This window comes from Chrysochloris asiatica, unplaced genomic scaffold (genome assembly GCF_000296735.1).
Source record: "Chrysochloris asiatica unplaced genomic scaffold, ChrAsi1.0 scaffold00070, whole genome shotgun sequence".
Lineage (NCBI taxonomy): Eukaryota > Metazoa > Chordata > Mammalia > Afrosoricida > Chrysochloridae > Chrysochloris > Chrysochloris asiatica.
Window position 1 is genome coordinate 15,873,548 of NW_006408588.1, and position 27,211 is coordinate 15,900,758.

Genomic DNA, 27,211 nt, shown 5'->3' on the forward strand with positions numbered 1-27,211 from the left:
GGAGTAGAAAGCCTCATCTTTCTCCCGCGGAGCAGCTGGTAGTTTCGAACCACTGATCTTAAGGTTCGCAGCCCGATTCGTAACCACTACGCTACCAGAGGTAACCTCAAAAAAAAAACAAAAAACAAAAAAAATAATACAGGTGCACACCAAAATTTTTAAAAGAGGGAAATCAGAAAGATTTAGTAAACATTAACAGAACAGAAATGAAAAGAAACTCCATAAACAAAATGAAATCAGCATAGAAAACTATGTGGAACAAAGACTCCAACAGCACCACAAAAAAACAGAAAAATGAAGTCAATCTATACCTATTGATAATTGCACTGAATGTAAATGGATTAAATATACCAGTCAGAGATATAAACAGAATGGATAAGAAAACAGGATCCTTCAATGTGCTGTCTACAAGAAACAACTTTGGTACATACACACAATGGAATACTACAAAACATTCAAGAACAATGATGAATCTGTGAAATACCTCACAACGTAGTTGAACCTGGAAGACATTATGATGAGTAAAATTAGTCAGTCACAAATTGATAAACACTGTATGAGACCCATGTTGTAAAAAGTTAAAAAAAATGTTTCTTAATAAAATAAACAATCTATGATGTTTATGGGGTTTGTTGTTGTTATGTGCCATGGAGTCAGTTTTTGACCCATAGCGACCCTGTACAGGGTTTCCAAGGCTATAAATCTTTACAGGAGCAGAAAGTCTCATCTTTCTCCCACGGAACAGCTGGTAATCTCGAACTGCTGACCGTGAGATTATGTGATCTGAGAGAAGGAATATTATTCATGGGCTAGAAGGTAGTCACGGTGACAGGGCAGGCAATATACAACAAAATGAGGTAAGCAGAGGAAAGATGAAAGTAGCAGGAGCCACAGTGAGGGATGTAACAGTGGCAGTGAATAGAGGCAAATGCTGTTAACTGTTGATCCATGGAAGGGATAGCAATCATGGAGTGAAGTAAACTGTATGCTTTATTGAACATAAAAATGTGATTTGCTCTGTAAACCTTCGTTCAATTCACAATAAAAAGATAAAAGAAAAAAAAAAAAGAAATAGGATCAGTGATATTATATTGAGGGATTACAATTGAGGTGAAATGAAGTGTATGATTTGTTGAACATAAAACTCATTATCTGCTCTGTAAATCTTTACTCAATTCACAATACAAAGCTGAAGAAAAAAAAAAAAAAAAGAAACCAAACAGCTTCACAATTAACCATATGCAACATCATGAAAAACAGAATAAAGCTAGGCGGTATCAAAGATTTCACTTTACTTGGACCACAATCAATGCCCATGAAGCAGCAGTCAAGAAGTCAAAGGACATATTGCGTTGGGCAAATCTGCTATAAAAAGCCTATTTAAAGTGTCAAAAAGCAAAGAATGTCACTTTGAGAACTAAGGTTGGCGCCTGCCCCAAGCCATGGTATTCTCAACTGTCATCTGAATAAGGAAGACAAAGGAACTGATGCTTTTCAATTATGGTGTTACCAAAGAATATTGAATGTACCCTGGACTGCCAAAAGAATGAACAAATCTGTCTTAGAAGAAGTGCACCTAGAATGCTCCTTAGAAGTGAATACGGAGAGACTTCGTCTCAGGTACTTTGGTCATGTTATCAGGAAGGACCTGTTCCTGAAGAAGGACATCATGCTTAGCAAAGTAGAGGGTCAGCAAAAAAGAGGAAGACCTTCAATAACATGGATTGTACACTGGCTGCAACAATGGTTCAAACCCAGCAATGAGTGTGAGGAGGGCACATGACCAGGCAGTGTTTCCTACTATTGTGCACAAGGTGGCTGTGAATCAGAACCAACTCAGTGAGAACTAACAAGAACAGAAGGGTCCCTAGGTGACACAAACAAACACTGAACTAGCAGCTGGAAGGTTGGCAGTTTGAGCCCGCTCAGTGATGCCTGGAAAGATAAGCTGTGTTGTTAAGTGCCATCGAGTTGGTTCTAACCTACAGCAACCTTGTATAGGGTTTCCAAAGAGCAGCTGGTGAGCCTGAATGGCCGACTTTGCAGTTCAAACAACTTGGCAGTCTGGCGCATTAACCCACAGTGCCACACCTTGGAAACCCTTCAGAGCAGTTCTACTCTGCACATATGGGCCGCCAGGAGTCTGCATCAACTTGACAGCAACCACCACCAACATTATATCATTAAGAACTAAGGCTGGTTGTGTGTTTATTTCAAAGCATCTAGAGTCCTGCTTTAAGGAGCTCTGGTAGCGTAGTGGTTACGAATCGGGCTGCGAACCTTAAGGTCAGCAGTTCGAAACCCAGCCGCTCCGCGGGAGAAAGATGAGGCTTTCTACTCCTGTAAAGATTTACACCTTCGGAAACCCTGTACAGGGTCGCTATGGGTCGGAACTGACTCGATGGCAATTAACAACATTAACAACAGAGTCCTGCTTTACATACACTGAATCTTTCATTTTCCCAACAACCTCACCTGTCTTAAGGGTGAGAAACTGACCCGGGTGTAGCAGGGACACTCTGGCAGTTCGGCTCAAGTCTGCTCCAAGTCACTGGGGAGGAAGTTATAGAGCCCTTCCTGGCCCCACTGTCATCACTCAAGCTGCCTAGGATACTGTTTCACAATGTGAACTTCTTCTGTGTCCTGGTTTGAGCTGCCCAGCCTGCCTGTCATCCCTGGGAGAGAGGGTGGAGCCACAGGCTTGGCGGGACTGTTGCTCAGAGCAAGGGGGTCAACAAGGTCTGTGGATTTGGCCCTGGTGCTCTCCCAAGAACAAGTGCTAACAGCAAGAGCTCCAGCTATGTACTTGACCTTTTGGAATTGTACCCACATGTGTGTGTGTCTTGTGTGTTTGAGACTGTGTGCACAAAAGCGTCAGAATTCTAATTTTATTTATTTATTTTTCTTCCTTTCAATTTGTTTTATGGCTCCAGCGGCTGGCTGCCAGCAAGGCCAGACTGGTGGCCTTGCCTTGTAATTTCTTTAAGTGCCTCCTCGATAAAGTGATGAGATTAATTCATCAGAATTCCTGTGGTCTCTTGAGGGCAGCCTAGGAGAGCAAGGGAGCAGGAAGGAGGCATGTGTGACCCCCCGCCCATAGACCGCTAACACACTTGCACAAGGATATACCCGCACCAGGTGGGTGTGGCTAGTTTGGGATGTGCTCTCACAGGACATGGGCAGAGCTAAAGGCTAATATAAATTCAGGATTCTGAATAAGGATGGCCAGACGGTGACTCAACAGCCCCGTAACAACAATATCTAGGAAGACCATACCATATTGATAACTGTAGACTCCACTTGGGGCAAGGTATCCAACCTCTCTGAGCCTCCATTTCCTCATCTGTAAAATGGGTACAGTACAGGCATGCATGGTATTGTTGTGTGGTTTCAGTAGCTGGAAGCACATGAAGTAACGCTAAAGTTGCTCAGCTTGTTTTGACATCTGGGCAGGGATGTCTGTGAACACGCAGTGGGAGACATGAGGATAATTCTGTTCTAGGTGTCAAACTCCCGATTCATCACCAACTCTGACTTTACAAGCATTAAGGTCTGTTTCCCATAGTTACATGACAGACAGACTCAGTGGTTGTGATCCTGAAAAAACAGGAAGGATTTCACTGCAACCTCAGGGAGGGGAATATGGACACAGAGTAGCTGGAGGCTCACCAAGAGTGTGCCTGTGTGTTGAGCTTCCCGGCCCTCATCAGCTCTCTTTGATCTCAACCTATCCCAGGAGAAAGAAATCCCAGCACAGCTATTCAGAACAGCTGCAGGGAGCCTGGGGCTCAGGGTCTAGGCTTTCAGCGAGTATAAAAACAGCTCTTGGGGAACCTGTGAGCTCAGAGGGAGGTCTGGGATGTGGTCTTTGGCAGTAAAGATGCTGGTTAACATCTGAGTAGGAATCACCATCATTTGAAGCTGTTGGTATGGAAGGGCTGGGCTGGCAGTCACTTGGTCCTGCTCTCTCCTTTACTCACTCCTCTATGGACACAGACTATGCCTTTAATCCCCATAAACGCCCCTGCTGTCCTCGGCTTCCCATCCTTCCCTCCTCCTTAGCTGCTGAGGCCGCCTATCAGTGTCACTAGGCTTAGTGATCACATTCTTGGCCAGGGTCTGCAGCAAAATCCATGCCCCTCACTGCCTGTGCTTCCCACCCACAGATCCACCAGCCTGTGGGATATCTGTATCGGACTCCTCTTGGGTTTCTCACTTTCTGAAACTGGACTCATCCTCTCCCAACACTCTCCTCCCACTGTGTTCCGCACTCAGTGAAGGGACCACTAGTTACCCCAGGCCAAAGTCAGAAACCGAGGCCATTTTGAATCTGACAATCACATGGCTTACTATGCTGGAAATGACAAATTGAAGAGAAATTAAGTCACACTCATTATTAAAAACAACACCTCAATATAGATATTAAATACAATGCTGTCTGTGATAGGATAATATCCATACACCTATAAGGAAGACTAGTTAATACCACTAGTATTTGAATTTGGAGTCCTGGTGTGGCACTGCAGGTTAATGCACTGAACTGCAAGGTTGGTTTGAACCACAAGGTTGGAGGTTCAAGCTCACCAGCCGCTCCTCAGAAACCCTATACAGAGTCACTATGAGTTGGAACCAACTCGATGGCACTCAGCAACAATTCAAATGTACACACCAACCACTAAAGTCAGAGATGATGAAATTGAAGAATCTACCTAACTTCTTCAGTCTGAAATTGATCAAACATGCAATCAAGGTGTACTGATAAATACTGGTGATTCGAATGCAAAGGTTGGAAACAGGAAAGATTTGTTGTTGTTGTTGTTATGTGCCGTGGAGTTGGTTCTGACTCATAGCGACCCTGTACAGGGTTTCCGAGGCTGTAAATCTTAACGGGAGCAGAAAGCCTCATCTTTCTCCCGCAGAGCAGCTGGTAGTTTCGAACTGTTGACCTTGCAGTTCGCAGCCTGATTCGCAACCACTACACTAACAGGAAAGATTAGTGTTGAAATATATGGCATTGGTAATAGAAACAATGTCAGATATAGCATGATAGAATTTTTCAAGACGATGACATATTAATTGTAAATATCTTCTTTAAACAACATAAAAGATGACTATACACATGAATCTCACCAGATTAAATAGACAGAAATCAAAGTGACTACATCTGTGGAAAGAGACGATGGAAAAACTCCATTATTATCAGCAAAACCAAGGACAGGGGCAGACTGAGGGACATCAATGGCTCATATGCAAGTTCAGGCTGAAGCTGAAGAAAATATTTTAAAGTCCACAAAAGCCAAAATGTGACCTTAAACCTATCTCACCTGAATTTAGAGATCATGTCAAGAACAGATTTGATGCATTAGACACTAATGACAGAACACCAGAAGAATTACAGGATTATATCAAGAACCTCATATAAGAAGAACGCGTAAGGTCATTAAGAAGACAAGAAAGAAAGAAAAGACCAACATGGATGTCAGAAGAGATTCTGAAACACACTCTCCAGCATAGGGATGCTAAAGCAAATGGAAAAAATTAAGTAAAAGAGCTGAACAAAAAAATTCAAAGGGCAGCTTGAAAAGACAAAGTCAAGCAGTGTACTAAAATGTGCAAAGAGCTGAAGTTAGAAAACCAAAAGGGAAGAAAATGCTCAGCATTTCTCAAGCTGAAAAAAAAATCAAGAAAAAAATTTACAAGAACAAGCAATATGCTTGCCCAGGAAACATCAAGGTAAGTGGTTTGGTCCCCTCAGTGCAAACCCCCTTCCAAGACTAAGACTCAGTGGGAATACACGCTGTGATTGGTGACCACGCTCGACACCGATAAGGGGAAGTGAGGGAAAAGCAGCAATGAAGCAGTAAGCTAAGCTCTACAACGTTCAATACACTTCTGTGAACCCGGGTGAAGACCTGGTTAGCCAGCAGTGTGGCAAGACCTGGGGACTCTTGGGCCCAGAGTCAGTGACACAGCCACAGAGGACTAGAGTGGAGAGTGAAGCGTCCACCTGATAAGAAGAGAGGGTATATGCATAAGAACACCCACACTTGCAGATAATACTTTGTCCTGGCTTCAGTGACTGGATGATCAGAGCTCAACCAGAAATAAAAAGAAGAGGGGAAAAAAAAAAGTATTCTCATACAATTTTATGAACTTGACCTACACCTATGGAAGCAGTAGCTCAAAAGAGGGAATAAATCCTTACAGCAAGAATCATTCCCACCCCCTCCACACACAGAGTAGACAGGAATGGGCAACTTGGACATTGGCTACCCAAAATGGGGGCGGGGGGCTACAAAGGCAAGAAGTGACTGGCTGACAAGCTTTCAAGGGGGAACCTAGACCCAGAGGGCCTGGAGGAAGGCAGAATCTCCACTGAGTAGTATTCAATCTGACTAGCCGGGGCTGATGCAATGAAATGCAGACGGGTCTCTTGTGATACAATAGTGAATAATTATTATCAGGACTGATTGTGAGGATTGGAAATGTAAAGGTAGACATTTTATAGCAAGGAGGGAAGTGATTAACTTTTCAGTCTAGGAGCGGAGGTCCCTAGGACCATCAAGGGAGAAGAGCAGAGAGCGGGACCCTACACAGAGAAGCAGTGATGCCTGAAATGGAGGCAGAGATGATGACGTGGAGCGATGGAGCAGCTGGAGACTTTAGATCCAGAGAGGGAAAGCGACTGTGTGCTGAAGACCTGGGGGGAAGGATTGCATGAAGGGGATTGTAACCATGGCAATGAGACAATATACGATAGAATGAATGTAAAACTAATGTTCTCCCATGTAAACTATCACATAATTCACAATAAGAAAAAAAAAAAAAAGAAAAAAATTCAAACCTCAACATGCAGTATTGAATGATTCTATGGGCAAAATATTCAATGATGCAGAAAGCATCAAAAGATAAAATACAGAGCCACTGTACCAAAATGAAATGGCTGAAATTCAATCATTTCAACAGACTGTATGTGATCAAGAGCCAATGATACTAAAGGAAGAAGTCCCAAGGTTCACTGAAGGCATTAGCAAAGAACAAGGCTCCAGGAATTGATATATGCCAAGAAATTTTGAAGACAGATACCTAGCCAATGTGAATCTCTTCATATTGGTGACCCATGGAATGTGGAAATCATGGGCAATATAATACCACATGCAAATAAAATTGTGCTAAAGATCCTCCCAACACGTATGCAACAATACATTGACAGGGAACTGCCAGAGGTTCAAGTCAAATTCAGAAGAGGATATAGAACAAAGGATATCATTGCTGATGCCAGATGAAACTTGGCTGGAAGCATAGAATACCAGAAAGACGTTTACCTTTCTATGACTATGCAAAGGCTTTTGATGGTGTGGATCATGGCAAACTATGGACAACAATAAGTAAAATGAGTATTCCAGAACACTTAACTGTGTTCATGAGGAACCTGTACATAGACCAATAGGTAGTTGTTTGAACAGAACTGAATAACTTAAAATCAGGAAAGGTGTGTTCCAGGGTTGTATTCTTTCACCATACTTATTCAGTCTGTATGCTGAGCAAATAATCCAAGATGCTGGATTATACGAAGAAGAACATGGCATCAGGATTGGAGGAAGACTCATCAACAACCTGATATATACAGATGATGCAACCTTGCTTGCTGAAAGCAAAGAGGGCTTAAAATACATCCCAATGAAGATCAAAGACCACAGCCTTTGGTATTGGTTGCAACTCAATGTGAAGAAAATAAATACCCTCACCTCCTAGCGTAGTGGTTACAAATCGGGTTGCTAACTTCGGGGTCAGCAGTTCGAAACTATCAGCCGTTCCATGGGAGAAAGATAAGGCTTTCTGCTCCCATAAAGATTTACAGCCTTGGAAACCCTATGCAGGGTCGGAACCAACTCCAAGGCATATAACCACCAACCACCACTAGACCAGTAAATATCATCATATTAAATGGACAGAAGATTGAAGTTGCCAAAGACTTCATTTTACTTGGATCTGCCATCAACACTTGTACGTAAGGAGTCAGTATATCCAATCATCTTGTTTTTAACCTTAACTTTCCTTCTTCTGAGCCTGAGCCCAGGGTCCCGGAGTCAAGAACCACACTCGCTCATTTTCTCCAGCAATGAAACCCGCTTCCTCGGGTGGATCATGAAAAGGCACTATTGACTACGTGGCAGTGGGAGCGGGGTTCGGGCCACTACATAACCCCTAAGTACACACGTTTGCTTTGAGCCCACCTGTACTACAGCTTCTGGTCTATCTTGGAGCCCTCAGTATCTGTAGCTTTCTGATCAGGTTTCTGAAGTATAAATGATGTATTTATCAGCATCTCCCTCTCAGCCACTTAGGTTTCTACTTCTTCCATTCTTTGGAAATAGCACCGTGTGCTGTCGTATAGGTGGGCCTTGGGGAATGCAAGTAGACAGACATGGGCTTGCTCTGCCATGATGAGCCAGAAGTTTGCATAGGAAGCTTACTACATTTCCTTTCAAAGACATTCCTGGATGACACAAATGGTCTGTACTCAGCTACTGCAAGGTCAGGGGTTCAAATCCACCAGTTACTCTGGGAAACCCTAGGCAGGTCACTAGTAGTTGGAACCAACTAGATGACACACAACAGCTAACCAAAAGGATGCCTTTAAAAATTCACCTATAACTGGAGGGAAAAAAATGTGTCTATTTATTACCATAAGATTATGGACAATGTATAAGGAAAACTATAGAACAATTGATGCATTTGAGTTAGGATGTTGAAGAACATTAAAAGTACCATGGACTGCCAGAAGGAAAAACCAAATCTGTGTTGAAAGAAGTACAACTAGAACATTACTTACAAGCCAGGATGGCGACATTTCATCTCATACTTAGGACATATTATCAAGAGGGACCAGTCTCTGGAGAAGGACATCATGCTTGGTAAGGGTCAGTGAAAAAGAGGAAGACCCCCAACCAGATGGATTGGCACTGTGTCAACAGTAATGGGCTCAAGTGTAACGATGGTGAGGTTGGCGCAGGATGGGCAGGCTTTCATTCTGCTGTGCATAGGGTAACTATGAATCAGCTCGTACACGGCAGCTCCTAAAAACTTCTCACTTACAGACGATCACGTTATCAGACATTTCACATTCACAACAATAGTGATATATCTTCTATCTGACCAATTTGCAGACCAATCACATACGTCTTCCAGTATGAACACTGAGGTACAAGGTGAGAGTGGCACTGAGTATGGTGGTCAGGGTCATGTGTCAACTTGTTTGAGCCATGATTCTGAGATTTGGCAGCTCTCTAATGAAATCATTTGATAGTTTTGCAATATAATTTGACAGTTTTGCAATGATCACTCCATTTTATGGTCTGATTTAGTTGTCCTTTCTTTTTAGCAAAACGATCTGGTCTTTGGAACCAAACCATGTTGGTCATTGAAGAATGGGTGAATTGCATTGAGTCCCTGGGTGGCATAAACAGTTAACATTCTCAGCTGCTAACACAAAGGTTGGAGGTTCAAGTTAGGCCCTTCTTCCGAGGTTCCTCTGGTAGAAATGAACCTCTAATCTTTCCATTAGCAGACAAGTGTGCTAAACGCTCACACTGTTCAGGGGTTTCCCACAGTTAGTTTAGTGTTCCGTAATGAGACTTTTGCATGCTGTTCTCCTTACTGAACATGTGACTGCAATGCCCTTCATTTTCCTATCTCAAACACAATGCCCGACACAGGAGTAAACATCTGTTGATACTTTATTCAAAGCAGAAATTCCTCTGCCCATAAGAATCCTAAAATTCCTCAACAGTGACCTCCCAACTGGTCCTTCCTGAAGCAGTACCTCTTAAACTGACTCCCTGTTCAATTTCATCTTCCTTCTCTCTAACATCTCTGACTACTTCTATACTTACTTCATCAAATGTAAGCTATATTCCATGGTTGTTGTTGTTAAGTGCCATCGAGTCGGTTCCGACCCATAGCGACCCTGTACAGGGTTTCCGAGGGTGTAAATCTTTACGGGAGTAGAAAGCCTCATCTTTCTCCCACGGAGTGGCTGGTAGTTTCGAACTGCTGACCTTAAGGTTCACAGCCCGATACGTAACCACTACGCTACCAGAGCTCCTTATATTCCATGGTAAGAGGCACCAATATTTGATGTACCTCCAAGAAAGACAGAAAAAAACATTAGTAACTAAACTATGACTTCCATGTCACTAACATTTTCATTTAGTCTATTAAAAGAGTTCTGATTGATTAAGATTTGATCATATAGAACACTGGACCTTATATAAGAAAATACATTACGTTTTACTGCTGAAACTTCTCCATTGGAGTCTATTTTTTATCTGTAGTGCTGTCTTCTCTGCTAAACAAGGGGCTTGATGATGCTGTGTTTCTTTTAAAAAGCTCTCTGATGCTGTCTTAAGGATTTTCTTTAGGGTCACTGGCCCCAGTTCTGCAGATTTTGAGGTACATGAGAGGGTAATGACAACCACAGTAGAGCCGCTACCTGCCCCACAGAAACTGTGACATGCAGACTCATTTAGACGTATTAAAATGGGGAAACTGTGCATCTTACAACTGATGGGTAGAGTGCTGCTTCAATTCCTTTGAAGGCTCTCTTATTCCCCCCCCCCCCCCACCTCCTTGCTCCTTCTCCCCTCTCATTCTGAAGCGTACAACCTTACCAGGAGCACAAGCTTGAACAAGCAAGCAAGCTCACCTGGAGCTTTTGTTAAAATAGATTGAGCCCTACCCCAGCACCCCCTCCCCTCCAAAAGAGTTTCTGATTTGGTAGAAGGGAATGGGATCTAAAAATGTCAATTTCCAACAAGCTCCCAGCTGAAGCTACTGCTTCAGTTGAGAACAACTACCCTAGAAGTTCACATTAGATCCAAAACATCAGTCAGATTCCTGGCTTCCTGCCCCAACTTCCAACTCAACAGAGTAAGTCCTACGAACTGATCAAACTCAAGGTTTCCATGATACTTACACCCAGTTCTCCCTGCGTGACAAAACTCTTCCTTCTAGATTTCTTTCCCCCAATGACTTCACCATCTTCCCTAAAGCTAGAAATCTGAGTCTTCCTTCTCTCATCTCCATAAACCAATCATTATGCTGCCTTTTAATGAATCCACTTTCAAAAGTTCTGACACCCACGTTTACCTTTTAGTCCTTTCGTCATTGTCCTGGTGGCACTGAAGGATAAAAACTTGACTACTAATCACCAAATTGGCAGTTCAAACTCATCAGTCACTCCATGGGAGAAAGAAGCTTTCTAGTCTGGAAAAGCCTTGAAAACGAGGCTTCAAGAAGCACTCTGGCTGCACTTCTTCCAACACAGATCTGTTTGTTCTTTTGGCCGTCCATGGCACTTTCAGTATTCTCCTCCAACACCATAACTGAAAAGCATCCTTGTTGTTGTTGTTGTTGAGTACTGTGGAGTTAGTTCCGACCCATAGTGACCCTGCACAGAATTTCCAATGCTGCAAATCTTTACGGCAGCAGAAAGCGTCATCTTTCTCCCGCGTAACAGCTGCTAGTTTCGAACTGGGCTTTTAACGAGTTCTTTTAACTGACCTGTTAAAACTGCCTCCTAACTGGTCCCCATAACCCTGAGCCAAACCCCAGACTCTCCCACGCCAGATCATCTCACCTATCATTGCCAGAACTAGCTTGATTCCAGTTTAAGGCCTGACTGCTAGCCAAAAGGTTGGCAGTTCAAACCCACTTAGTGTCTCTGCAATCTGCTTCTGTAAAGATATGCTATCGCTGTTAGGTCCCAAGTCAGTTCTCACAGTGACCTCATGCACAGCAGAATGAAACACTGCCCAGTCCTGTGTCAGCCTCACCATCATTCCGATGTTTGAGCCCATCATTTGCAGCCACTGTGCCAATCCATTTTGTTGAAGATCTTCCTCTTTTTCTCTCATAACGTCCTTCTCCAGGGACTGGTCCCTCCAGATAACGTGTTCAAAGTAGGTGAGGCAAAATCTTACCATCTTCTCTCTTAAGTACCATCCTGGCTATACTTCTTCCAAGACAGATTTGCTCATTCTTCTGGCAGCCCATGATATATTTAATATTCTTCACCAACACTAACCATAAAGGTTACAGTCAAGAAAATCCTATGGGGCAGTTCTACTCAAGTAGAAACCGACTCAAGGGCACCCACAGCAGCATCTTGTTAAAAGGAGAACCAATTAATACCCTGCTCACAGTCCCTCACTGGCTTCCTGTGGCCAAAGGTAAATAACAACAGTAACTGACTAGACAGTTGTGGGGTTTAAGCTAAATGTTGGACATGCGCGGTCTCCTTGAACTCTTGTAATAACACTGTAAGGCAAGAACTATTTACTAACCCCATTTTACTGATATGGAAGTTGAGGTTCAGAGAAACCAAACAACTTGCCCTAGGTGAAAACACTTCGAAATCATAAAGTTATAGTCTAGGTCAGGTTTAAAAAAAAAAAAAATGTGTTTCAGAGTAGAAATGTACTCTGTAGGGTTTTCAAGGTTGTGACCTTTATGGAAGCAGACTGCTAGGCCTTTCTTTCTCTTGCCAAGTCGCTAGGTGGGTTTGAACCACCAATCTTTTGATTAGTAGTAGAACATTTGACCATTTGTCACACCAGGGACTCCTAAACCAGGTTACACAGCACCCCCGCCCGCCAAATATGACTCCATCTTCCCGAGCACAGCCCTGAAGCCTCCTGTCACCTACTGCCAGGGTGGCACTGTAGGATAAGCACTGGACTGCTAACCACAAGTTCGGCAGTTCAAACCCACCAGCCACTCCTCGGAAACCCTATACAGGGTCATTATGAGTAGAGACTGACTCAATGGCACTCAATAACAACCTCTACCACTGCAGAGATGCCATGTGGGCATCTCTGGGTCCTTGTTCAAACTCTTCTTTCTGTGTCCATCTCCCTCCAGAAACCTATGAGCCTCCCTTGGGCTCCTCTGATCACAGACCGCATTCTGACACACCCTGGACTATGCATACCTCCTCAGGGAGGAACTATGAGACTTCATTCCTGAAGAGCCCTACCACAGCAAAGGGCTGAATTCACTCTTTTTGCATAGATGAGGAAACTGAGGCCAGAGGGAGTCCCTGCTCAAGGTCAGTGCACTAGTTAGTGGCAGTTCTGGGACCAGCACCACCTACTCCAGGACTTTGTCTCTGCACAGATGCAGGTGTCTGCTGGGACCCTGTTCTCCATGACAAAAGGCCTGGAGGTGGTCCAAGGCAGGGATTACCCATCAATCACCCTCCAGCCCTCTCCCTGGGAGTTTCCTTCCAAGCTTGAATCTGGGACCCAAATAAACAGAGAGGAAGCAGGTGCCAGGGTCTTTCTCCTCTGCTTAACTACAGTCACAGACCTGGGGCTGCTCTAGGGGTTGTCCAGTGAGTTGGCCACTTTGGGGGCTGAAGAGGAAGAGACTCTTCAACAGGAGAGTCTGCAGTCTCTCGCAGCCATCCATTCTTCATTCCCGATGGCTTCCATTCCACTGAATAGAAAATCTACCTGCCAAGGCATCACTGAAGGAGCTCTGGTAGCGCAGTGGTTAGGGATCGGGCTGCTAACCTCAGGGTCAGCAGTTCGAAACTACCAGCTGTTCTAGTAAAGATTTACAGCCTGGGAAACCCTGTACAGGGTCGCTATGAGTCGAAACTGACTCCATGGTACATAACCGACACCAACCACGAAGGCATCACTGAGTTCGCCAGTCCCCGGTCCTTCCTGTTCACCCTGATTACTCTGCCACACTGGGCTTCTCTCTGGATCTGAAGCACTTGCTGAAATGCATTCCTCTGCCGAGAATGCTGTCCCTAAAGCCCATTCTTTACTTTGAGGTCAGCATCATGGTCCTGAATCCAGCTGTCAGCCCTATGATCCACAAGTCTTCACTTTACAAGCCACAGAAAGGGGCTCCATCTCCCAGGGGTAAACTCCCATTACCTAAATTCAGGAACTTGATGCATAAGCCCAGAAATTGATCTGCCTGTGCATAGTCTAAGTACCAAGTTCTCTGCCTGCAGGAGACCTACAGGGAACTAGATCATAATCAGGAAGATCTTAATCAGACAAATTTAATGTTGAATTGCATCAGGCTAAATCCTTTGGCTTAGACTCCATTCTCTAGGGAGGAAGTCTTTGCCAAAGTTTGCTCTTGTCTATGCCCCAGGGCTGACCAAGTCTCTTTGGTTTTCCCTTTTGATAGGCTAGCGAGTTCAGTCAGGTTTAGGGCTATCTCCCTGGCCAGGGAGCCATCTGTGCCTTCAGGAAAGGTGCCTTTGTCTATATCTCTGAGTAAGCACAAGCTCCCAGCACTGAAAACAAACTCCCTTCTAGAGCAAAGTTTTCACAGTGCCCTCTGAAGCCCCTTGAGGGTAGTGGGAGAGCATCTTATTTGATGCTGCAGTGCAGGAAGAGGTGAACTTTTTCTATAAAGAACCAGATGCTAAATGTTTCAGGTTTTGCAGGCCAGATGATATTGTTGTTGTTGTTATGTGCTGTGGAGTCGGTTCCGACTCATAGCAACCCTGTACAGGGTTTCCGAGGCTGTAAATCTTTACGGGAGCAGAAAGCCTCATCTTTCTCCCGCGGAACAGCTGGTAGTTTTGAACTGCTGACATTCCTGTTCACAGCCCGATTCATAACCACTAAACTACCAGAGCTCCTCCAGATGATATTGGAACTACTCAATTCAGTTGTTGCCGCACCAAAGCAGTCATAGACATGTAAATTATAGGTGGGGCTCCGGGTTTCCATCACAACTTAATTTACAAAAACAGGTGGTGCCAGTATTTCTCTCCCTCCTTCTTCCCCCTCCCCCACCATTGTGTAGCACCCAACACAGACCAGCATACAAGGAGTGCTCAGTCCCAGTGCTTTCAAAGACTAGAACACCCTGGGTTCTGCAAAATGTCTTCCCCATTGGGGCTGAGTCCATATGACAGAGTAGAACTGTCCCATAGGGATTTCCAGACTGTGATCTCTACTGGAACAGATTTGGCAGGTCTTTTCCTTCATGGAGTCACTAGGTGTGTTTGAACCATCAGCCTCGACTCCTTTTTCACATTGGTAAAACTGAGCAGTCTGAAGTGAGTTAAGGAATGAGGTGAGGTATAAAACTGACATGATTTTCCAAGTATTCCAAGTCTTGAGAATTTGCACCTATTTGTGAATAAATCATTCCATGACTCAAGGCTCCTGGATGCAAGTTATTGGACTTTGTAAAATAGACTGACTATTCTCTTTAAATGGAATCCTGGTGTGCTGCTGTAGGATACGCACTGGGACGCAAGATCGAGTTGAACCGCAGGATGGCAGTTCAAACCCACCACCCGCTCCTTGGAAACTTTATAGAGGGTCACTAGGAGAACAAATTCTCTTTAGTGGAGCCATGGTGGCAATTCTGAGACTTACAGAAACCCTATACAGACTCGCTACAAGTCAACTTGATGGCCGTGGGTCTAGGCATCCTCCATTGCTTTACTAGGAGAATCTTTGGTAGTATAATGGTTAAATGCTCAGCTGCTATTGAAAAGCTGGTGGTTTCAAACCCATTCAGTGGCTCCAAGGGAGAATGAGCTGGTCATCTACTCTTGTAAAGACCACTGCTTAAGTGCCATCAAGTTGTGTGGTTCCTACTCATAGAGAACCTGTATAATAGGGTTTCCAAGGAGTGGCTGATGGGCTTGAACTGCTGACCTTGTAGCTAGCAGTCCAGTAAACCCTATGGGAAAGTTCTACTCCATCACATGCACTCACTATGAGTTGGAACTGGTATCATTAGCAACAGTCTTATTCAGAGCTAGGAATCAATCAATGCCCACTCATTCTGAGATGGTCCAATGACACCTACCACAGTTTTTTCTTTGTACTTTTCCAAATGTTCTACAACTATCACATTCAAAAGCAACACTAACCATACCACTGTTAGAATACAACCATAGAATTAATAATATAACCACAGCATCTGTCAGTCTTAGAGTTTGCTTTTCCCTGCCGAGATATAAACCTCTTTCAGATTATGAAGGCAGGACTGTCCTTGTGAGTAAGAGAAACAGATCAGTAAGAGAACAGATCAGTTATGGCTAAACAAAATGCTGCTGTTTGTCTTTTGAGTTCTATGAAGCGATCATTATCCTATTCGTGGTAGCAAATGACTACGATTATTTACAAATCCTCCATGTGGCTCCTGACTTGCTGAGAACATTCCCAGAACCTGGGTCCTGAGCTAAGAGTGCAGTAAGATTTCTGAGCTGATGTCAGCCTCTACTTCCTGAAAATTTGATCCAGAATTCCCACTGTCCTTTCAAAACAATATAGATGAACGAAAGTGTGATTCTCTCTTTAAAAGGCAATTTCTTCCCATGCCCACCCCCAGGCTAAAATCATGCTTGACACAGGTGTTCAATAAATAGCTGCTGAAATAAATTGGTAACGAGGCTCCTTCTGGGGAGAGCAGGAGTTGTAGAAACACTTGCACTTTGCTTTTTTACTCTAACGCATTTTGGATTTCTCACCCTGTTTGTTTTAACTTTGGGTATATTTAAAAAATAATTATTTATAATTAAAGGGCGAAAATAATTTAAATCCTCTTAGGTCAAAATAGTTTTACTATGTTTCATTTTTATATATGTAGTTTACAAACGCTTGCTCTGGAAATAAAATTAATTACATGGTTGTTGTCTTAGTAATAGTTGTCTGTCTTAAATTACAAAAAACAAATAAACAAACAAAAACCGGCAAGCATTTCTGTAGCACTTACTGAGTGTAAGGCAGGTCACATTGATTCACTTAATCCTTTTCACAGCTACCTGAGAGGGTGGGGGGCAATATCATTTCACTTTACAGATGAGGAAACCGAAGCACAAGAGAGAAACCATGCCCAAGGCCTGACCCTAGACCCTAGGTAATTAGCTACAATACACATCATCTCAGTATGAGAATTGGAAACAAGCCCAGTGTTAACACCCCCAATCAGTTTTAAATCCATTATCAACTGAAGAGCTTTCAACAAGTAAATATTTGCTGAATGATTTTACTGAGAATCCTCCCAGGCAAGTCTGCCTCTCCCAAATGGGAGGTGGAGAAGTTGGAGAGTAACTCTTTCAGGATAGCCAGACAGGGCCCTGGACCAAGGAGATCTGGGCAGGGAGCAGGGTAGGTGTCCCCTTGAGTTTTGTCCAGCCTCGTGTGCAGTTTCAGTCCCAAGGGGATGGAAGCTGCATGTGCAGAGATTCTTTTTTGGTTTGCTCATTACCTGATCACCAGCATCTGCACCAACGCCTGGCTCTCAGCAGACATTCAACAGAGACTTGACTGTATGAATTTGGCAAAGGCTCTGCTAGGACCAATGGAAGAAGTATCATGGCCGCCATGTGCAAAGAGTTTCCCTCTGAGCCATGCACTTGACACCAGGCAGAGGAAGTCCAACCCATCATTACCCCCAATTAACTTAGAGATGCCTTTACCCTAAAGGACACCTCAGGATTGCCTTTATCAGAAGGATGCACTCTAGAAGCCACTGAAAGAGAACCAACCACATTCCCATTAGAAAGTAACTCAGCCCATATGCAAATGCACTGCCAAATCCTAGAAACCTGGCCAAGCTGGGCTGCGTGTAAGTGCTCAAGAAACCAACATTCCCTTATTGTCTGCCTGACTCTTACAGACAGGGGATCCATGTCTGACTTACATAACTAAGGAAGATAAAAGTGAGGGCCTAAGGGTCTGGGATGGCCAAACAGAAGATGCAATGCTTTCCCCAGAATTAAACCCTTGAAGGGGAGCATAGTTGGCAGTACGGGTGTGGCGCTGTGTAAAAATGCACTGGACCACAAGATCTGTTTGTAACCGCAAGGTTGGAAGTTCAAACTCATCAGCGGCTCCCAGGAAATCCTATGCAGGGTCATTTGCTATAATTCAGAACCGACTCGATGGCAATTAACAACGACACACTTGACAGTGCCTCCCAGGCCCATTGTGTGGGTTTTCTTTGGGTGGGTACTGGGTGTATGACACTTTCAACAAGTCTTGCAACTATAGTCGTTGTCTGGGATCCCAGAAAGAGAGGACCGGTGAGGTAGAAGCTCTGCTCCAGCAACGCCCAGACCCAGCAGCTCACCGGAACCACCTACACCCCAGCACCCTGGCCCACCCACCCACCCACCCACCACGTACCTTGAATGGTCCTCTTGAAGAAAGCCTTGCAGGCCTCGCAGGACGCCACTCCGTAGTGGTAACCGGAAGCAATGTCCCCGCACACGAGGCACAGGCGCTTGGGGATAGCGTTGAGCATGTACTCGCACTTGATGGCCGAATCCTCCAGGATGCCGCTAGCACAGTCCTCGTAGGTCTTCCGGCACGGGGTGCCCCCCAGGCCCGCGCCTGCAAACATGGGTGGCGAGTCCAGGCCGCTGGGATGGGCTCCCAGTGCCATGCCAAAGCCACCGCTGGCATCCGATGAGCCACTAGGGCTGTGGTGACTGAGGGCATCGATGCCCGAGGATGGGCTGGACGGCTCAGTCTTGATAAAGGAGCCGCAGCTGGAGCCGAGGTGCCGGTCGTCTGCAGACATTCTGTTCAGCAGCCTGTGGACACAGAGGCAAGCAGGGGAGTCAGTTCTGAGGAGGGTGCGGTGGGTGTGGCTTTGAGCTCAGCACCGAGTGGGCGGAGCGTCTGGGAGGGGCTCCAAGCTAAGGCCTTGATGAGATAAAATCATAGCTGAGAAGGCTCATGGGCCTCAAAGAAACAGCCCTAAACCAGTTACTGGCATTGCCTTCAGAACCTTCTAATGCATTCAAGAAAGTAGGAGTTGATCAGCAAACTTCAGATAGGCACCCTGGTTTGAGAATTGCTGGCTTGAAGGGCTAGTGATAAGTAACTCCTTATTTAGCCAAAATATTTGGCCAACCTTTCTGCATCAAAGGAATGCTGGTGGCGCAGTTGTTAAAGACTTTGCTAGCCACAAGGTGGGTCGTTTGAAACCACCTGCCACTCCATGGAAGAAACATGTGACTGCTTCCTTGAAATTGTCTTGGGGCAATTAATTTGTGGGGTGGGTGGAGTTTTTTGGTTCCTGTTTGGGGACCCTACACAGGGTCCCTATGGGTGGGAACTGAATCGATGGCACTTAACAACAGCAACAACAAAGCACAGCAATACTACACAGTGGCTACAACTAAACACTTCTGGTGTGACAGGCCTGGGAGCTCACATTATTCATGATGGAGTCCGGGTGTGGCACTGTAGGATAAGCTAACCATGGAATTGGTTGTTCAAACCCACCAGCTGCTTCTTGGAAACCCTGGATAGGGTTTCTATGAGTCCGAACTGATTCAATGGCACTTAACAACAGTGTTCATTATGATGTCCCCACTGTGGCATCTGGTAAACCCCAGCTTGGAGCTCCCCCTTCAAACCCAACACTGAGCCCAGAGGTACCAAGTGACCCAGCCAAGTAAGAATGAAAGAGAGGGCAGATATGGACGGTGGTTCCTATGAGAAAGGTGATTCTCAGTCACTTGCCTAGCCCCTGAGCAGGTCAGCTTCCACCGACCCACTCCATCAAGTAGAAAGGGGGGCCCTCTCAACCCCAACCTTCTGCATCCCCAGCACACTCCTTAATCCCTTTGAGTTCTGCCTGTCGACGCCCCAGAGGGATCCTACCAATATGGTGGCAAGGAGGAATAAAGGGATTCCCAGAAGTGAAAACCCCTCCTCCCAGAACCAGCAAGGGTGTGACCCTCCCACATACCACCTCCTGCTGAGAGGGGAGGCAACCTGTCCCATCTCAGCATGGGCAAGAAAAGCTAGATGAACTAAGGGCAGGGAGGTCAAGAAGTGTTCCAGGAAACTCAGCCCCACAGGCAAAAGTCCTGGGGCCAGCCAGGATTGGGATCTGGAATCAGACCTCAATCTGCACATGGACTGGGCAGGTTGCTTCACTCACCGAGCCTCTTCTGTGGGATGGAGAGATGATAGCACTGAAGAAGGAGGTGAATAGAAAGAGGTTAAGATCCTGGAGAAGTTCAAAAGGCTAGAAAGGTAGAAGAGCCAATTGCTGTCTAGTGAATGCTGATTCCTGGCAACCCATGTGTGTCGAACAGAACTGTGCTCTGGAGGGTTTCCAGGGGTTGATTTTTCAGAAATTGGTCTGAGATCTCTAAGTAGACTCAAACCTCCAACCAAGGGTGTTAACTCTTTGTACCACCCATTCATGGAAAGATGACTCACAGTTGAGAGGGTCTCAGTGCCCAGAGGCTAGCAGAGGAGCAGCCAGGGCCCTACCTCTACAATGTCCCTCTTTCCATGAATTACTTATAGTTAATATATACATATATAAGGAGCTCTGGCAGCATAGTGGTTATGAATCGAGCTGCAAACCTTAAGGTCAGCATTTCGAACCTAGCTGTTCCCTGGGAGAAAGATGAGGCTTTCTGCTCCTGTAAAGATTTACAGCCTTGGAAACCCTGTACTGCGTTGCTGTGAGTCGGAACCCACTCCACAGTACATAACAACAACGACAACATATGCATATGTGATATAGTTAATACATTCTTCCCAATTGGTCATCCCATCTACACTAGAACATTTGCGCTAACAGGAAATTTACCATCCTATAGGTGCAAACTAACATACAGTTTAAAACTACCTAGTGTGTGCTGCAGCAAAAAAAGTCTATCAATCTGCTTCTGCAATGGCTACAGCCAAGAAAACGCTATAGAGCAGTTCTACTCTGTCGCATGAGTTGGAATCAACTTGACAGACACAGGTTTGGCTTGGTTTGGACTATCCTCGTATGGTGCAGTGGGTTAATGAGCTAGCATGCAAAGTCAGTTTGAAGCATGATGTTGGTAGTTCAAGCTCACCAGCCACTCCTTGGAAACCCTATACAAGGTCACTATGGGTTGGAACCCACTCGATGGCACTTAACAACAACGATCAGAAACTGTTTTCCATTTTTTCTCTTCCTCTGGAGCTCGCACCCCATGGTCCAAGTTAAACTCCTTAGGGCCACCCAGAACATATTTGCACCCATCTTCCCCATCAACCCTTCAAAGGTCTCATTCATTTATTCATTTAACAAAGTCATTTACTGAGCATGGATGGACTCTGTCCCAGAGATTAAGCTGAGAGCTTTGGATACAAAGATCAAAGATGCATATGAGGTCTCTAACTCTCCAGAAGTTCATCATCTGTTGAAATGGCCTCCAAGTCACTTCTGTTCTGAACTGAATGGACGCTTGTCTTCAGAGACACCTCTCCAACAAGCATCAACTCGAGAGAGTCTTATATCTGCACAGGATCCCCCCACTTCAAAGTCTCCTCTGAGCCCTTTGACATCTCTGGCTGCTGCCCCGTCAGTCCCCCGAGCTCCACACTGCCACCCCAAGCCCTCAAACCACCAGAAGCTTAGTGTGTCCTCAGGAAATGCCAATGTTCTCCCACTTTCCTGGTAGAATGTAATCTAGAGGCACATCAGACTACAGGACCAGGGACAAGTGCACTTGTGGATTTGCTCCCCAGGGTGGGTAGAGGAAAGCTGACCAGATGCTCTTTCATTGCTGCTTTGGGGGCCTTGGTGGTACATACTGCCAATAAACGCCACTGCTAGCCAAAGGTGGGACATTGAAGTTCATCCACAGAGGTGTCTTAGAAAAAAAGTCTGGTGTTCTACTTCCGAAAGATCTGCCACTGAAAATTCTAGGAAGTATGGTTCTAACTCTGGCTTATGTGGGGTTGCCATGAGTCCAAACTGACTCCACAGTAACTGGTTTGGGGCTGGAGCTGGCTTGTTATTTCACAGGACCAGTCCAAGACTGCTGGGATAAGCCCTAGGTCAGACCCAGACCCCAGGCCTATCTCCACCCTCCCCTCAGGCTCAGGAGAGCATCAGAGATTTGAACTGATACACTTGGCATAAACAGTAATTACAGCAGCAACTATTTTGTAAACTTGCATTTTATGTCCCCTCCTTCATATCTTTAGATGGACACACTAGAAGTATTTCCCCCAAGGGATACAGATGGAGCATCCTATAGCCATTCCCAGAGAGAGAAAGCTAGAACTTTCCCAACTATTGTCCCCCAACTTCATACCTTAGCCAACCCTGTCAGAAACAAGCTTCCGTTCTGTCCCCAAGCCTTGGTTTTGTGATGAAGAACACAAAGCAGCCTACAGGGGCCTTATAAACAAGCAGTGCCTTACCTAAGCCCTTGGCTGGAGACCCTGGGACTGAGACAGAGGCAGCCTCAGCCAGAGCTCCAGTTCCTGCCTTGTGGTGTTTAACGGCACCATTCCTTCTTTTTATACCATCTTTGTGACCATTATTTTGATGTCTTTTCTGGGAATTGTTGCTGCCATTGAGTGCCGACTCATTAGGGGCCAGTAATGGATGTCCATGGGAGTAGCAATCCAGAAAACAATGTTTTGCATTGGGAAAATCTGCTCCAAAGACCTCTTGAAAGTTTTTTAAAAGCAAAGTTATCAACTAATGCATTATGATGACCAATGTATTCCTGCTCCAAGTCACAGTCTTTTCCATCACCTCATCTGCATGGGAAAGCTGGACAATGAAAAAAGGAACCAGAAAAGTGTATGTATCCGGACGGTAGTATTGGTGAAGAATATTGAATATACTGAAGACTACCAGGAATCCTGGTGTGATGCTGTAGGGTCAGAACTGGACTGCGAACCACAGGATTGGTGGTTCAAACCCACCAGCTGCTCCTTGGAAACCCTATACAGGGTCGCAATGAGTCTGAACCAACTCGATGGCACTTAGCAGTAACAAAAACAACAACCAGGAGAATGAGCAAATTAGTCTTAGAAGCCATACAGCCAGAATGCTCCTGAGAAGCCAGGGTGGTGAAACCTCAGCTTGCTTATTTTGGACATGTCAATGGGAAGAACCAAAGTCTATAAAAGGACATCGTGTTTCGTAAAATAGAGGACTGATGTAAGCCAGGGAAACCCTTAAAGGATACCACAAACACAATAATAGATTTAAACAATAAAAGATAGCCTACAGCCCACCTGTCATGAAGACGGCAAAAGACTAGGCAGCCATGAATCCAAATAAACTCGATGACAATAATAATAATTGTGCCAAGTGCTAGCCTGAGAAAGGCAACAGGACAGACTTAGCCTGTGTCCCTAAGACCTTGATATTCACATAGGATTGGCAGATATTAACAAACACAAGTGTGCAAAGAGCCAAAAGGAGAAATGTGGGCACTGCCTTCACTTCACTCATTTAAAGACCCCAGCTTCTTTTCTGGCTTGAAATTTCCTTCCAGGATCTTCAGCTTGTCTTTCCATTCTCAGGAGCTGTCCAGCTGCCCTCTGCTCAGGACGCTGGGTGATATTAGTGACCACTCATCAAGCAGGACTCCTCATGTGCTGCGATAAGATCAGCACTGGTCAACAGTTCAAACCCACCAGCTGCTCCTTGGGAACCGTATCAGAGTCACTATGAATCGGAACTGACTCGATGGCACGTCACAACAACCACATTCATAAGGTGCCAGTCACATGTCCAACACCTTCCTTTCTTTCTACCATCTTAATTAATCTTTACCACCTGGTGGTAGCGGTCATGTGCCATGGAGTCAGTTCTGACTCATGGCGACCTTGTACAGGTTTTCCAAGACTGTAAATCTTTATGGGAGCAGAAAGCCTCATCTTTCTCCAGTGGAACAGCTGGTAGTTTTGAACTGCTGACCCTGAGGTTAGCAGCCCGATTCAAGCGATCTTTTACGATCCCTATCTTGCAGAAGAGAAAAGCTGAAGCCTGGAGTTGTCCCAGGCCTCTGGAGAGATAGGATTCAATTTTGGATTGTTAATCTGCAAATCTAAGCTCCCTGTGACAGCCTCAGGAAGAGCTTCCACGGCAGAAGTCTCTCCTTCAGCCCTGTCCACTTGTCCTTGGGCTGACACTGTCTGTTGTGGGAGCACCAAATCCTGGGGCACTTCTTATTGTCATTTCTTAACCCATAAGGGGTATTGTTGTTGTTAAGTGCCATTGAATTTGTTCTGATTCATAGCGATCCTCTATAAGGTTTCAAGGAGCACCTGGTGGGTTTAAACCACTGACCTTGTGGTTAGCAGTCCAGTGTTGATCCTACAGCAGAGAAGAGCATTCTCTAGGAAGCGGGGAGGGGATGGGGGCAGGCACAGGGCGCTTCTGCACTGCTGGGCCCAGGGTGCGCCAGGCAGGAGAAGGAGAGCTGCTGAAGAACCTGCCCTCTGCCCACTCCATCTATTTGTACTTGACCTTCAGGACATCATCATGTGCCCATTCAAAGGCAACTTGTAAAGGAATAATGGGGAAAGAAATCCAACAATAGAAAAAAAGTGGCCAGAGCCATTCTCCTCATTGGAAGAGAATAAAAAGAGAACATGAGCTAGAACTGAGATGAGGAGAGCCTATCTCGAAGGCAGTGGGCAACAGGTCAGGTGAAGGCAGGCTTGGCGAGGTTAGCGGGGAGGGTAGGATGTCTCCTTTTGCCCCTCCAAGCAGCACCATCTACACTCTGGCTGCCCTTGTTCAAGGCCATACGGGAGTGTAGAGGGAATGTTTTGTTGTTACTGTCAGTTTTGTTGGCTTCTTTGATGGGGAGGGGTGTGCCGTTTAAGAATGGAAGAAATTTAAGGTATTTAAACATTATGATAACCATACTTCCTGGTCTTCCCTGGGCAATCCTGGTTCCACCTACTAACCCAGAATCATTGCAATAGCATCCCTTTTCTGTCTCCAAAGTGGATAATTAATTACACAGTTGCTTTATTTTAAATGCTAATGGTCACAAGCAAACCAAGCTGGGAAGATCGTAGAGACAAAATACTGTAGTCTCAAATTGTAGTCCAACCTTCTCCCAAGTTGGCCAGTGGTGTCACTAGGGTTAGTGACACCCAGGATGGTAACTCATGGGGTCACCCCCGCCCCCGGGGTTCTCCTCTCGCACCAGACGATACAGAATCCTTAGTAATGTTTAGTACATAGGCATAGACTAACATATGATAAAGATATCTGTAAATTGCTTAAATGTAATATTTCTCAAATTAAATGAATACTAACAAAATTGTTCTGTAAAATCTTTCAGCGTTGAATTAGAACATTATTGGTCACACCAGTCTCAATAACTGAACGGAAGCCTTTAAAAATATATATGTATTTGCCTCCTTTAATTACAACTTCATTCTCAAAAAAAATTATGGCTATAGGTCTACAAATACTGATTGCCACATTGGGGTAGCTAAACACCAGAAAGTGTTACAAAATCAACAAGTACAAAAACAACAAAAACATCATGTACTTATAGCGAATGTACACAAAATCACCAGATTGGAAACATCATTCTAATTGGGAATAATGGCAGCTGTGACCATAGCACATTAGAAGATTCAAAAAGCAAATCATGATATATAGCTTTAGCCTTGCAGGCTTACCAAAAATCTTTTTGTTGTCATAACTAACTTAAAGGCTATTTTTATTTAAAAAATAATACATTTCTGGTGAAAGATTGTACAGAAATGTTATAAACAGTCATTTTGTTGTCACATCCTCTGAGCCTGTCATCTGAGGTTACTGAAAATACCATGGCTTGGGTCAAATGCACCTTATTCCTTAAACTGACATCTCTGCTCTTGAACATTTTAAGAGGTCTTATGCAGCAGATTTGCCTAATGCAATATGTTGTTTGATTTCTTGACTGCTGCTTCCGTGAGTGTTGATGGTTGAGCTGAGAAAAATGAAAGCTTTTTTTTTTTTTTTAACGCTCTAGCTTTATACCAGGAGGCAGAGCTCCATCATTTCTCAGTGCAAACAGGAGCAGGGTGGGCAGTCTCCCATGGGCACCAGCTCCTAGGAGCCCACACAGAGAAGGCTGGTAAGCAGTAAGAAGAGAAGGGAAGGGAGACATGCATATGGGAAAGTTACAGGTGGCAGTGAGGAAAGGTGAATGAGGGAAGACACTTCTTCATCTCCCACAGCCCCCTCAGTTCAAGTGGGAGATTCAGGAAGCGAAGGTTGAGAGCCAGTGGGAAGGAGGTCTAGGAAAAGGCAGAAAGTTGGAAACTGTAACTGCAGAAGGAGGAGGAAACAAAACTCAGGGCCACTTTAGCTTCCTATGCAAAGCCCACAGCCCATGGGGCTCAATCTTCACCAGCAGCTGAGAACACACTTCCTCAGATGCAGCACTGGGGACATTTAGGGCTAGATAATTGTTGGTTGATGGGGGTGGGACTGCCCAGGACACTGTAAGATGTTAAGCAGCCTCCTTGGTCTGTACCCATTAGATGCCAGTAATACCCTTCCCCTCAGTTGTGAAAACCAACAATGTCTCCATATGTTGTCACATGTTCTCTGGGCAGGAGGTCGGGAAGCAAAATCTCCCCAGTTGAGAAGCACCAACCAACTATCAAAAGAAGAGGTGGGCAAGGGGATGGGAGCTGGGACTGGATAAAATGAAGTATGCAGTCACTGAATAGAGACAACAGAAAGACCAAGGATGACTCCAGAATGTGGAAGCTGGGGGGCAATAGGAGGAGAGGAGGGAAAGCTGAAAGGAAGGGAGATTGGGATAGGACCTAAGGTGGCAATGGTGGAGCACTGATGTGAAGGTCCAAAATCCGACCATGGGGAGGGCGACCAAGAGAAAGTGCAGCCTTGGGGTTAGGGTGGGTGGCAGCTGATGCTTGTGCTCTGGAAAGTGGGGACACTTGTCAAGTCAATCATCTGTAGTTGGCTAGAACCCAGCTCCCACTTTGATCAATAACTATTGATTCTAGTAGTAGGGAGCAGATGCCTCATCCAAGCCTTTGAGTGGGCGAAGGCCTGGAGGTGTCATTTTGCCTTTGACTCATGTGTAGCAGGAGCTCAGCCCGAGAAGCCCTGGCCTCAATTTCACCACCATCTGATGAAGTGCGGCCTCCTTCCTGCCCCTACCAGCTCTGCTCCATGCCCTCTTAGCTTCCCCCGAGGGGCCTGACCGGCAGGGCTATCTGAGCTTACTAGAATCTATACCTGCCTCTGGCCAGGTAGCACCCAAATGATGGAATTTTCTCTCTTCCTTCAAAAGAAACTCAGACTATCAAACTGTTTTGCCATGAATGTCTAGGAGAAGAGAAATTCCAGGGTACCAGCAAGAGACAATCATAAACTTTAAAGTTGGAGTCCCAGAGACCTGTCCCCTTCAAGGTGG

General features: G+C 45.1%; 1 protein-coding gene across 3 annotated transcripts in view; it reads right to left on the minus strand.

Moving 5' to 3' along the window:
* Window positions 1-27,211, minus strand: part of ESRRB (estrogen-related receptor beta) — a 180,286-nt gene that overhangs the window by 70,741 nt on the left and 82,334 nt on the right. Inside the window, exons 3-4 of one of the 3 annotated variants that reach the window (XM_006864779.1) lie at window positions 23,349-23,354; window positions 18,186-18,595 (exon numbers count right to left, since the gene is read on the minus strand). In XM_006864779.1, the coding sequence (XP_006864841.1) occupies window positions 18,186-18,582 (397 nt within the window). In that variant the 5' untranslated portion in view covers window positions 18,583-18,595; window positions 23,349-23,354. Of the gene's footprint in view, window positions 1-18,185; window positions 18,596-23,348; window positions 23,355-27,211 lie in introns of those variants that run through there. The other 2 variants (XM_006864780.1, XM_006864781.1) reach the window with 2 other exon arrangements.